Source organism: Buteo buteo, chromosome 2 (genome assembly GCF_964188355.1).
Source record: "Buteo buteo chromosome 2, bButBut1.hap1.1, whole genome shotgun sequence".
Lineage (NCBI taxonomy): Eukaryota > Metazoa > Chordata > Aves > Accipitriformes > Accipitridae > Buteo > Buteo buteo.
In genome coordinates, this window is record NC_134172.1 from 41,425,610 (window position 1) to 41,439,871 (window position 14,262).

The window sequence follows — 14,262 nt, forward strand, 5'->3', positions numbered from 1 at the left end:
GATAAGAAAAAGGATTTAACCATTTATTCAAAATATTTACAAACAATTCCAACATTTTAATTTTATGTAAATCTACCTGGCTATATAAAAATAAATTTAATAGTATGTTAGCTCTTTGAGTAACATTCAAATTCCTCCTATGCAGAGTGATTCACTAGTGCACCAGTGGTGAACATCATCTCACCATTGTCAGAAAAGAATTCCTAGTACAATCTAAGCAACTGATTCAGTATCTGAAATTTCAGAATGTTTAACTTCTAGAAATAATTGGTTCTTCTTTATTTAGACCAAAACTACTATCAGGCATGCAGGATGCACCTCGTATTAACAGAAAATTGAGTTTGCTCTTTGTCTAAAGGTATTAAAGATGTTTTTTACTGTTCGGTGATAAACATCCATTGCAAAGTGATTGATACATATTGCCAGATATTATTTTCATAGTTAATATTGCTAAAACCAGAATTTTACTTTTTCAAAGATTACTGAATTTGTCCTTTCAAAAATCAGGTAACTTGTAAAGTTGGAGTTGAAAGCCAGGTCTTGCTATAAGATAATTGCCATTATGCACAGTTTTCTACTGCCTTTTTGGCATATGTCTTGCGGTTAGATTGTGTATGGGGAGGAGAACTTGGATACAAACATGCTCAGTGTGAAACTCTTCTGCTCATGCAAGACTGTTGTATTAATGTTTTTCTTTCAATCTATCTCTTCTCTGTTCTGCACAGGACAGATTTTATAATTTGTATGGAACATTAATAGTCACATTCCATCTCCCTTTAATTTCTAAACACCTTAGAAAGCTTATCTAACAAAATTCCCTCATGTTCCTTTTCTCCTAAGTCTGCCCTGGACCCCTTGGCATTCCACTAACACTCTATGATAATACCCCCTCACTGGTTACGCCTCCAAAAGCCTTCTCCAGGCTCATTCTTTCTCACCTCTTTCCTACCTATGATATCATCTCCTTCCTCTGTAAAATCTTGTTCTCCTTGTACTTTCACAGTGACACCTCCCTGAGCTTTACCTCCTGATTTTATGGCCTCTCTTTTCTTGTGGATTGTCTTTTTACTTTTGCAGACCTCAGGAGTTGATTTCTCTTTGATTTTCTGCCAACGTTTTCTTATCTATTTTATCTCATCTCTTCACACAACTTCAGTTGCTCCTTTGTGCCAATGTGCCTTGCAAAAGTCCACCTTTTTGCCTGATTTCCCTCTACCCAGCCCAAATGGCAGATGTCGTCTCTGACCTTTTCTTTTGAATGTCTCAGTGTAAATATAAATTTAAAAAAACTTTTTTCTGCTCTTCTTCTGAATAAAAGTTTCCAGTGAAATCAGCCCTATCAACCAATAGGAAGAGCTGACTTTGTCCTAAGACTTTCATATAAGAAAAAGATAAAAACACATGCCTGAGAAGTGCCTGAGAAGTTTGGCTTTCTTTAAGAAGTGCTGTGACAGTCAGCAACTCTCATATGGCTTCTTTGGTTTGGGTTGGTTTGGGTTTTTTAAGTTAATTTACCATCGTCTTCCCCCACTTCTTCATCCCTTTTAATTGCAATGTTCTTAGAGGCCTCAACTTTTCAATATTGGTAATTTGCTTTCAACAATACATATTTCCCCTACCTGTAAGCTTATTTTAGAAAGACACTCTATTTTCCATCTGCTTAACAATACCTATAATCATTTACTGTTATGAAAAGCAGCTCAACAGCTTTTCTTCCTAAATTTGGGCTCTTTAATCATATTAATGGTCTTTCCAACACACAGGGAAAGGGCTTTCTTTATAAATGCAATGATTCCTTCAGAAACTCTTTCTTAAACAGTTTTACGGGAGATTTATTTTAGCATCCCAACTGCAGATGATAGTTTTTTGGTAAACTGGTTAAGAGTTCCATTGTCCTTTTGTGGGAAAACTGATTAAACTGAAAATGCCAGGCTTCAAATCTGGGCTCCAGTATGGTATGGTTGTGTCAGTGTTTTTTCATTTCTGCATATGAACTTTCCATAATACACTTGGACATGTGCTGAAAGTTAGTGAGATTACACAAATCCAGGGAGGGAAATAAGAAATTAAATTAGTCTGTGACTATATTTAGATCTCTAATCTGCATGCAAATATGTAGTAATTTGGGTTATATAGATGTACACTTCTACTGTTATAATCACTGCTAAAATTCCCCTGTTGAATTTGACTCATTCCAAAAAGTTTCCTTTAGCCTTCTTTGTTATTCTACTTGTTGCTTTTTTCTTTGAGAAAATTTTTAGCTCTTTGTTTGAAAATAATTATCTTAGGACAGATTTTCTCAACTTTATTGCAGCATTATTATAAAAATATGTGCAATATATAGCAACCACAGAATCACACGATAGTTGAAGTGGGAAGGCATCTCTGGAGGTTGTCTACTGAAGTGCCCCCTACTCAAAGCAGGGTCAGCTAAAACAGGTTGCCCAGGACCATCTAAAGATGTGTGCTGAATATCATGAAGGATGGGGACTCCACAGCTTCTCTGGGCAGCCTGTTCCAGTGTTTGACTGCACCTTCCTTTGTTGAACTCAATGAAGTTCCTGTTGGCTCATTTCTCCAGCCTGTCAAGGTCCCTCTGAACCTTCTTGCAGCACAAACATCTGATGTAACAACTCCTCACTCCCAAATTGTATGATCTACAAACTCGCTGAGAGTGCACTCTTTCCCATTTTCTAGGTGATTAATGAAGAATTAAACACTATTTGCCATAGTATCAAAGCCCCAGTCATAGTGCAACGTCCATAATCTAGTCCATCCAGCTTGACTTCATGCTGCGGATCGCAACCCTCTGAGCCCAGCAGTTCAGTCAGTTGTCAGTCCACCCTACCACTTCCTCACTTGTTTGTCAGTCATCATCTTCTCGCCATATTGTTCCTAGTCTGAAGGCTGCCTTGCCAGGTTGGCCTGCCTCTTGGCAAAGACACTTCTACCCTAGTAATCATGTGAATTAAAAGCTGGACTACACCCTTTCCCACCACGGATTAAACTAAGCTGCAGTGTTATGGTTTAAGTGGCTAGCTTTTTCTGGCTTCTTATTAATCCTTAGGTCTATATGAATTTCTAAGAAAACAGATTTATTTTGAATATGCATCATTTGTTGGAAGAAAGGTTGTTCTTTCCAGTGTGCCAGAAGTGAAATACCATGTGCCAAACATTTTGCATTCCAGATTTTTATGTAAAAAATGTCTGCTGGGGGCAGGGATGGGCTCTTCTAAGAAATTCTGCAGTGTGCACTTTGATTTATTCTGCTTAAATACTGTCTCAGCTACTTCGTGATTGCTCAAGCTACAGCAACAAATATTCAGGGCACAACTTTTCATTTTAAAGCTCCTTATACCTGTCAGGAGGCAGGATACTGAGAGGGGGATGTACAGTCTCCTAGATATGCAATATTCAAAACAGTTAAAATTGTTTCAAGATGTGTGGGGCGCCATGCAGTTCTGTTGATGGAAGAAGTAGGATAGAAGCACAGTTTTACCCCAACTTTCCCACTTCCCAAAGGAAGAAAGTATTGGGGAAGCCTTTGTTCTGCAATGACTCAGTTACATCTTCTCCAGGATGACTTTGCTCATGGCTGACCACCCTCAGTAAAGAGAAACTGCTTTCCTCCTTGTCAGTGCATGAGTGTAAACACTTAGGGGACAAAAATAGAGCAGCTATCTTTCTACTGCCTGTTCCTGCAGATACATCTGAGCACATAGATGCTCTCCCTCTACCCTTTCCACCTTCTTGTGTAAGCAAATGAGTTGTATTTGAGCCTTGAACCTTTGTGGTCATCTTTATGGCCATTGCTTTAGCTTTTAACCAAGTGTTAAATGTGAGTGGTGTTCCATTCCAGCAACTCTCAGAGAGGCACAGGGTATGTTCTGGAGGTGAGGGGAAACTGTTCTTTGTGGTATATGTGGAGTGAAAATGAGAAAAAGAAAAGCAAACTGATTCTTGAGCAAATGCAGGGGAGCAGACTGTATTCTGGGATATCCTGGAAGGGTGAGAGAATATATGCACTAGCAACCAAATAGTTCATTGACTCACCAGTTTCTAGATAAACTCATCCAATCGCCTTTAGATTTTCCTTAGAAACCAAATTATCAAATGGAGGGGAGAGAAGGAAGGGAGGAATTTTTTTGTTTGGGGGTTTTTGTTTTGGTTTGTTTTGTTTTTCATTTTGGTGCTTTTCTATTTGTTGGACTAGATTGATGGCAGACTTAGTGGAAAATATCTTCAGATTTTCCTTTTAGAGTTTGTTAGCTCAACCATGTAAGACTGACAACAGAAGGCATGGAAAAAACAGGGAATATGTTTAGAAGGTGTGTTGCCAATTAGAAGAGCTCTTCAGAGTTGTGTGTGTGTGTGTGACAGGTGGTTTTCTGAGTGTTTTTTTGAGGGGTAGAAGTAGGTTTTTTGAGGCGGTAGAGGGTTTGCAAACCTTTGTACCTAAATGTCTTGTTTCTATGGAAAAAATCTGAAAAGGAAGAAATGTCTTTAAAGACTTTCACAGGCCTAGACACAGCCTGGTGTCTTACATTTTATTAATTAAGAGACCATGAGGACTAGAATGCATATTACATATGTACTTTGTGTTCAGAAACACAAGTAAGGGCACTTGGACCATTTGCAGTATTCACCTGTAATTGCAGTTATGCTGAACGTAGCTCATGCTGTAGCACCTCAGAGCAACTCTGAGGTCCTATAATAAGACCTATTATAGGTGAGTTTTGCCTATCTGTAGCAAAGACAGTTTTACAACTGTCAACCATCCATCCAACCTTATATAATTAAAATTGTAAAACACTTTTGGTTTATGACCAGTCACCTTCATGGTCTGAAAATCTCATTCCTTGAGAGATAATCAGTTACTTTCTGGGTGTTTCAATGACCACATGAAACATATACACAGACATTATAGGGTTTTGAACTTATATATGTCTTAGCTCTTTAAACTAAATTTTTTTAAAAAGCTATTTCCCCACTCTGTTTTAACTCTGGACAAGCTGCAATGACCACAAAACATTTTTATAGGTGACTGATCTGGTTCTGAATCATAGACAAATATATTAAGAAAACAAGTCTTCATTTTTGAAAGACTTGCTTTCATTATAGGATGGAAATTATTCAGGCGTATATATTCCTATTTTCCTATATATATTAAGTGAGTTATACTTTACCATCAGCTTCTGTGCAATTCTTTTTTTTTTAAATTAATTTGTGCAAAGATCAATGATAGCAAAATTATGATCACCTCAGATTGCAAATAATCTTCCTCAGATACTCTGGAGGACAAAATATCAGTAAGTAAAGTATGTGATTAAATTAATGGAATTAAAGGAAAAAAAGAAAACCTTTAGGTTCAGTGAGATAATGTCCTTTAATGCTACATCTTTGGACAGAAAGACGGACATTAACATTTGCTGAAGTCAATGAAAAATTCCTCAGTGACTTAAATAATTGGAAATGTTTAAGCTATAGGGTTTTTTAAAAAATATTTCAAATATTCTCTGTATTATTACAGTTATGTTTTTGTCCATAATGATAAATGAGAATATCATTTTGCCATGGGCTGGCATTCACTGTGGGAAATACAACCTGTTGCAAGAAATAAAAGTCATATCAAAAAACAGCTGAAAGAATAAGTGATGACTCAACTTTAAATTCAACACTACATTTTGTTCTGTAAGAACTACATATGACCACTCACTTCAGTTAAATCAATAAACATGTTTCAAATCCGGTAGCATAATAAAAATGACAATTTTCCCATTTGTGAGGTGACTCCAATTATATAGTAATAAGCTGGTAAATAAACTATTTTTATGCAATTATGAAATAGCTATATTTTAGTTGGAATATTTTACTTCATTATAATAGATTCTGTAATTTTTTAGGTAAAACCGGGGAGAAGGCAGTAGTATTAATAAATGGGGAAATACCACAAAGTCAGTTCACTTTCAGAGTTGTGCTGCTGAATCTCAGTCTATTAGAAGTAGTTGAAGAAAGGTGTGTGTATTTGGATTTTTTTTTTTTTATTCTGAATTTTATGAGATAAGCCCAAGTACTGGCATCTAAAATAGATTTAATTATTTATTTAGGAGTATACACCCATAAACTACCAAAGTGGAGGTGGAAAAACGTTCCTTCTTGTGGTCTTTGCGTATCTTTTCCCCTCTACCTTTTTTTTCTTAATGATGGAAGAATCAGCAACCCAAAATGTGGTTAAGGATTTCTTATCTCATATGTATACCACTGTTTCAAAGTCTTTCTGGTCCATGGAACAGTAGTAATAAATTTTCTGTCTGTTTGAAGCCAAATTTTCTCTGAAGGCAGAATATTAAAATGATGAAAATCATACAGTTGATTCTGTATAAAAATGGTCCCTTTTTAAAAAAATATTTTGTAATAATGTTTACAACTTTTCATCTGATATGTGCATTAAGTACATCTTCTTACTGAATCAGTTAATCAATTAACAGAATTAAAAAGCAGCTAGAGGCTAGCCTGGATCCACCATACAGCTAATAGTTCTGTGAATATTTGGTTGTTGTTAACAGAAAGAGTGTGTCATGCAACCAACAGACCTCCTGCAGCCTATTGCCCATGGTAGTGCTTTTATTCTGTCATTAATACCAAAGCAGGCTTTCACCAGTTCTCTCTTTGTTGACAACTGCTGGTGTGCTGTCCCCTAGAGAATAATATCTGAAAGATAGCTAAAGGTTTTAAAAAGCCTAGAAAAATTCATACCACCCTTTCATACACTCTGGTTTTGAAGGGGTTTTTGTGTTTATTCAGAATCCATTTGTGTCGCTTTACCCCAATTGCCTCCTTCAGAATTTCCTTGGCTTTTTTTTTGGGGGGGGAGGCCTATGAAATGTAATTTGTGTTAATGATACTGGATATGATTAAGTAGCATTGTGTTTCCTGTAGACATCATTGTATTTATTTTATGTCTTGTGGTTTATTCATGGGCGTCTACGCAAAGAGCACACTTCTGCTGTGCTTTTCCTTACCTTATGATGCAAGTGATGAGGGTTTCTCAAGACTTGTATTAAAAGAACAGAAAATCTTGATTGCAATTCTTACAGGAAGCCTTTCATAGATAAAGTTGTAAGGTTAATAAATGATGGAGAAATTCTTTAACAAATGGTTTGTTGACCCCAAGATCAAAAAGGAAGAGTTTAGTACTTATAAAATATCCCAGGTAACAACATCTCACTGTGTGATTGGGCCAAGTGGCTGAGTTATGACACCCTAGAGAAATACACAAGAAAGGTAATGGGGGAGGTTTACTTCACTGCCTGATTTCAGAATATAGCAGTAGGACAGATCATGCAGGTATGTGAATATGTCACTCTCTCTTTTTTTTGAGGAGGGAAGGGTCTAACCAGAAGTAGTTTGAAGTCACAGTGTTAGCCTGACTGCGCCTTTTCACAGTGCTCCAGCATGTACATGGAGCAACATCATGGATCTCTTTAAGTCTGTCCATATCTGCATACTTCTTAGCAATGAGGAAAGTCCATTTATCCTGTTCTACCTTTTTGTTGTTGTTCAAAAGGAAATCTAATTCATACGTTCAGAAGGATATTATTTCTATGATAAATTTTCTTAGGTGGGAGCTGGCATTACCTGCTGTTTCATCTCATGATTGACTTCAGCTTTGTAAACAATGAAATAAATAAAAATGTCTTATTCTGCTAACTTATCCAGTCCTCTGAGTAAAATGTTAGTTAGTAGAATAAAAATTTTATCTATTTATTGCTCATACTTGCTCCTGGACCTCAAAAGAGCAAAGAAGAAGTAATCTCATTTTTTATGCAAAGCTATTTATAAAAGTATACACTACACTATTAAATAAACCTAAAAAATATAATTTTTCCAGATAGCAGGCACTGTAGGGCTGACTGTCCATGTAAGTCTGGAGCCATCTGATTGTAGCTCACTGCTTTTCTTCAGAACTCTTCCTTGCAAAGTGTTTAAAGATAGCCATATCTATACTATCTTTCCTATTTTTGCTCACATGGACAGTCAGGTTTGCTGCATGTCATGACTTGAGGGGGTCATATTTATACTTTTTGAAGAGGATAGTCAATGTGTCTGAATCAATCTTACCCTAAGCCTAACAGCCCCACGTGGCAAGCAAACAGGACAGCAGTGGCAATTAAGTAGTTGGGGCTGGAACATAACCTTGACCATGGAGCTAACGTGGTTGTGAAGAAGTAAAAAAGCAATGAACGGTTATGGTCTTGGGTCTTGTCCCTAGTGGTGAACTCTTATCTTTTCAATGGCTTCTGTACTCAATGAGTGAAAAAAATTGCAGAAATGTTGCTAAGATGTTCAAGTCTGCAGCCTCACAGCCTTTAGGATAACTCTGTCACATTGGTTTTTGGTAGAACTACCTTCTGTGAATAAAGTTACTGAGGTGTGCATGTGTTTCCAGGACTAAACCCTCAGACTACTTTACCTCACCCCTCTACATCATTCACATATTGTCAGTATATTGTGTTCTGGGTTAAATTTGAGAGGTGCTGGTTGCTTTTATTAAATCTGTAATTTTATGATTGCTTAGGTAAAAACAGATAAATCTCTTGAGTTTTCCTATGTAATATGAATGAAATGCTAGATATCAGATTTCTTTTTTGTGTCCATGCACACTTGTAAAGAAAACTTTCTGTGCTAATGATCCATGATCAGACTGGGACATGATTCCATACAAGAGCATGTTGGGCATTTAATCACACCACAGGGAAATCTAGTTAGTGGTTTTAATTAATGCATATTCTGCTGTGATAATGTATAACCTGAGGAAAAAAGTGAAGGCAGTTCTTTCAAAGAGATACAAATTAATGCTGTGAAAAATGAGGAAAAATACCAAGGCTGAGACATTTTTTGTCAATAATGTACAACCTTTCTGACCAAAGCAGGTTAGCTTATTTTGGTATTTGGAAAAAGATGCATTTCATGGTCTCTCTCATGCTACAGCTCCTCTGCTATGGAGTGAGCATAATGCTTCTGGGTCATGTCAGAGTTAATCAGTGTAGACAGCTTGAGTTGACTATACAAGAAGATTATGGTGGTTCTACCTGTATGTGATGGATGTACTTTCCAAGAAAGCTCCTATACCTGCGCAATTACAGCCAAGCAAGGGGCTGGACACCTCGAATAAGAGCAGGGTGGTATCAAGATGCAGTCTGCTTGCGCCGGTCAAAGAGCTCCTGGGCCATGAGCCAGTTCCTGTCACCCTCTCAGGTGTCCCGAGAAGGACGATCCCTGGGAGCTGGCAGGCTGCAATGGGCTCCCTTGACCCTGTGTTGAGCACCCCTCCTCCATGTCCAGCTCTGCCTCAGGAAGGACTTGTGATATCTTTTATTTGTTACCACCTGAACTTCATGACTGAAAGAACAGTATGAGTCTTATCTTCCATTTGACGATTAAATACTTTATTTTGCATTTCAAGGATTTAAATGTATCATACTTTATCTGGGGAATGAGAACATTATAAACCATAAAGTATTCTGGACTATATCCAGTGCTATGCTCTGGCTACTCTGATGTGTTTTGAAGGAGAGAAGACACAGATTTTGTTTTAATTTGGTCCGTAAAGCTGAGTTTACAGTTCTTTTGCATTGCTAGGGCAGCATGTACTCAGTAGAGCTTATCAGAAATCGTTGGGGTTTATTTTTCTGATTTATACCTAAGGAGTAGACTTTTTTTTCCAAAGGGACAGGAAAAGAGTTATGTCTCCACTTTCTATTAACTTTAAGTGGAAGATTGATGCTTCATGTTCTTATAAAAACACAAACAGAAAAGTCAATAGTTAGAAAGGTGTTTGTGTCTGAGTGTGTTTTTTTTACTGCAACCTTCCCTTACAAGACTGTAAGAAGTCTTAAGCTGTTATGAGACCAATGTTAAGATTGGCAAAGAAGTGGTGGTGTTAGTTTCTTTTCTTAGAAAAGACTATCTGAAATTGTCATGTGTGATGGCCGTAGTGCTATACCTAATCTCATTTGAAAGAAAAAACAACACAGAAGGACAGCAAGAAGAGTTAAAAAATGTATTACCATTTTTTCTGATCAAAGAAAAAGGGGAGTTAAGACTAAATTTTTAAGGGCTATATTGTGGAAAGGATTATCATCACACGGGAAGGGGTGTGTAGAAGTGCCAGGAAATAGAGCCCAAAATCTGAGATTTTTTTTAGAATAACAATTTCTCACAATATTTGGGGAGATGAGAAATCCTTTTAATTTTAAGCACAGGGTAAAATTAAAACAGTGACATTCTGCTTATGGCTGGATTTACTATTTATCTTTTTGCTAAGATTAGCCATGGACAGACAAAAGCAAGTCTGTTAGTTAACTGATTTTTTTTATTTTTCTTTTTAAGAATGAGAAAGAAACAGCTGGGTTGTTTATAAAAAATAAACTTTCTTCTTTAGAACAGTGATCTGTAAACTGAGTATGACAGGAAAAGAGTGAAGATTACAGACAATAATCACACACATACAAATCCACACCTAGTGAACAACATATTTTACTAAGGCTCAGGATTACTTCTTTTCCTAAAGGCACTGGGAAGATCAGAAAGCAGGAGAATTCACAAATGTCATTCACTGATGTATGTTACAAGCTATTGATACGTGCTCCAGTGATGGCATTGTCTGATGGCATCTTATCTGCACAGGCAACTTGTATTTTTTTCACTGCTAATAACTACAATAAGAAATCTTTACCATTTCTGTTTAAAAAGAAAAGTATTATTACTTCATAATGAATGTCATGCTTTCCTTTTTTATCCATGCTTTACTATCTGTAGGAGTTGAGTGACTTCCAATATTAACATAAAGGTAGCATTAATCCTTTGCAAATAGTGGAATCAGCATGTGATGGAAGTCATTTGCTGTGCAAATATGCAACTAGTGTGATTCTAAGTGCCATATCAAGCCCCACAGCCTGAGCAGGTTAATGAGTACAGAATTCTTAGTGGCTGGAATGCTAAACCTATGTGGGAGAGAAGGGATCCATCTAAAGCAAAACATCAGGCCACTGGCACATAAAATTTAAAATCTTATAAGGAACTTGTCTTTATTTAAAAGTGGACAGAAAATTAAAAATAAGTGTCAATAAATGTATAAGAAAAAAGAAACAACTTTAACTGAATACGTGTATGTCGACTGTCTCCATAGTAATTATTGCCATTCTGGAAAAAGATAGAGATATGGACAGCTTTCAGCTCAGTGCTCAGCATGTAAGAAAAGGCTAATCTGAGGTTAGGAATTACTAAGAAAAAAACTGAAGGCATTATTACACTGTTGTATAGGGCAATTGTGTATCCATACCTTGAAAGTTGCATGTTATTCTGGAAAAGGAGCCACTAAAAAGATATCTTTAAAAAGACACAGGAGATCTAGGAGGAGTAAAGAGAAGGCCTTCAAGGTTGACCAGAGGTAGAGAGCTCCACTTCCATGCAGGAAGAGCCTTGTATTGCTGGGAATGTTGAAAATATTCAGAGAAACTCCACCCAAAGGCACCGTGCCTGCCTTCAAGAACACAGTTCAGTGTGGATCTCACAACACATGACATCACATCACCTAGGCTGTTATATGTACCATGTACCAAGCATGGACTATCTTGTGCTTTGAAGGCTAAAGACATGGAGAGAGGTATTGGATATGAGACATCATGAGCCTTTAGCCAGAGTCCTGAAAGCACTGCTGGTCAGAAACTTTGGAGAATGCATTTGCCCACTTTCTCAGCCTACCTCATAGCAGATCTGAAGCATATTTCATGGACTACTTTGGGAGGCATTAGAGTAAACTGAATGGCCTCATCCAACATGGCAGTTTAGGTTGAGAAAGGGAAGAAAGAGAGGCCTATAAATAGTTTTAAAGACAATTTCAAAGTCATATGACAAAAACATGCTACAGCTGTCCAATACTACTAGACCCGATTCAATAGACTAAAATTCATTTTTGCTCAGAGAAACAGATAAGCACCTTACCCTCACCCAGAACTTAAGAACACTTTTAAAATTTAGTTTGAGTTTTAAATGGTTTGGTGATTGAGAGATGAAAATTAAAACAAACAAACAAACAAACACAAAAACAAACAAAACAAACAAACAAACAAAAACTTTAATTTAGTTGAGTATTTTCTGAGTTAATCCCCTTTGGTTTACCTTTCTTCGTTGTAGCTGGCACCAGTACGTATTGTAGCTCTTTAAACCACCTGCAGGCACCCAAGTTGGAGATAGGAAAGTATGGGGCTTCTCCACCTGCTTCCTCCAGCTTTCAAGTAGCTATTTGGTTTTGCAGTGCAATGTTTCTTCCTTCCTTTTTCTTTTTTTTCTTTTTTTTTTTCTTTTTTTTCTCTTTCTCCTCCTTACTGACATGTGAAAAATCCTCAACTGGGCAGGGGTCTTGCATGAATTACATGAAATATTCTTCACTGAGAAGCTTGGAAAGTTTTGCTTCCTACACTTTTTGTTATGTATGGTTTTATGTTGTAAAGCCAAAAAACCACCAGTCTTCTATAATTCAAATCTTTCTTTTTCTTGCTTTTCTAGGCAGGTTTCAAGATGTAGCTATTTTGCTTCTTGTTAATTTCTGGCTCTGCTAATTGGTTTTGGTTTGGTTTTTTTCCCCCCCATTAATTTGTACTCATTGAATGGACTTTAATTAAACCTGTTTGACAGACAGCTTCTTCCTTTATTCCCATAATTCCTTTTTTCTTAATCCTGACACATCACAAAATGTCTGCTTTCATTTACTCTGGCATCAATTCACTGTAATTCCATCAGAGTCACTGGAGTTAGTTTGAATTTACTGCTGTATAAGCAAGAACAAAATTTGATCCCACAATTGACAGTTATAGACATCTGAATGGAGGGAAAAAAGACAAACCTTTCTAAAACAGTGTTCCGTCTTTACTCTTAATGGATTTCATGTCACCAAGGAACGTGTCAAGTGATTATGCCAGTGACCATGTGGTGGGAAAAGAAATCTAAACACCTGAATATAAGAATTGCATATTACTAATTAGCAAGGTTGCAAGTTAGCATATTCTGACATAATGGAAGCCTAGTACAAGTCAGATTCTTTGGTTTTAAACAGTACACAACAAGAGATTATTTTTTTTCTTTCCCTGGAGTAAGAGGTTAGGAACACCTTAAGGACATTTTAAGTGGTTGCTCCTAGCCATACTTGCCTTTGGTCTGTAAACACTGTTTCATTTTCTGAAACAGTGAAGAGTACATTTTTCTTATCTATGAAATCGTATGTTGTAACTAATTGCTTCAGAACCGCGTGAAGGCATTTGACAATTAAAACTTTGCAGTGATTTTCATTTGCCCTTTGGGAGAGGGATTTTTTTTTTTTCCTAACTGCAAAAAATTAAGCAAAACTAAGAAAAGGTGTATATAATCTTTACATCTAGCCCTTTTTCTACTAAAGTCTAAAATGTCAGTAGTTCAGCTCCCAAAGGTTCAAGTGCCATTTCCTGATTTTTAATGGACTCTCACTTCTATTCTGCAGAAAAATGGAAAGGAAGAGGAAGACCGGGGTCACATTTTGAATCAGCACGAAGACGGAGTAGAGCTGTCCTTTATCATATATCTGGGCATCTACAAAGAAGAGAGAAGAACAAGTTAAAAATTAATAATGTAGGTGTAATTCTTCTCTTTTTCAAAAATGTACTCTTTGTACTGTCGGGTTTTTTTCAAGTGCTGTAAAATGTCAGTGGGTACCTGAGAAATGTCCTAGTTATAATTTTAGAGTAAGAAAAGGAGTAAAGTGCAGTTCACTTAAATGCAGTTCTGCTTACCATGGTATTTGTTACTATTCATATAGCAAGACAGTCCATTTAGCCCTACTGTAACCAGACATTTATTTAACCCAGGAAAGCCACACTATAAAATTTCTCAGAACTTAATTTTAGGCTCCAATTTACCTTACTGTCCCAATTATTTCATTTCAATAATTACTATTTATCAAAAAAATAATGAACAAACTCAAGGTATTACTCTAGTTGAAAACCTCTATGCTGTGTAAGCTCCAGAAGTTCACACTTCATTTAGGCAACGTTTCAAGTAAATGTCTCCAGCTTTGTGCAGGGTAAATTTATCTTTTCATTTCCTAATTGAAGTAGTAATATTTCTTTCTTTAAATTACTTCTGTGTTTCCTCTAGTTACTATAACTAGTAAGTAAGTTCATAAACACCCTGTGAGTGTTGCAAAAACCAAATCAAACAAGAGACAAA

The 14,262-nt window shown here is 36.6% G+C and overlaps 1 protein-coding gene across 1 annotated transcript in view; it reads left to right on the forward strand.

Annotated features, from left to right (window-relative positions):
• KCNH8 (potassium voltage-gated channel subfamily H member 8) overlaps window positions 1-14,262 on the forward strand; it is a 204,773-nt gene that overhangs the window by 88,270 nt on the left and 102,241 nt on the right. The window contains exon 4 of the mRNA XM_075052038.1: window positions 13,538-13,665. Within this exon, the coding sequence (XP_074908139.1) occupies window positions 13,538-13,665 (128 nt within the window). The remainder of the gene's footprint in view (window positions 1-13,537; window positions 13,666-14,262) is intronic.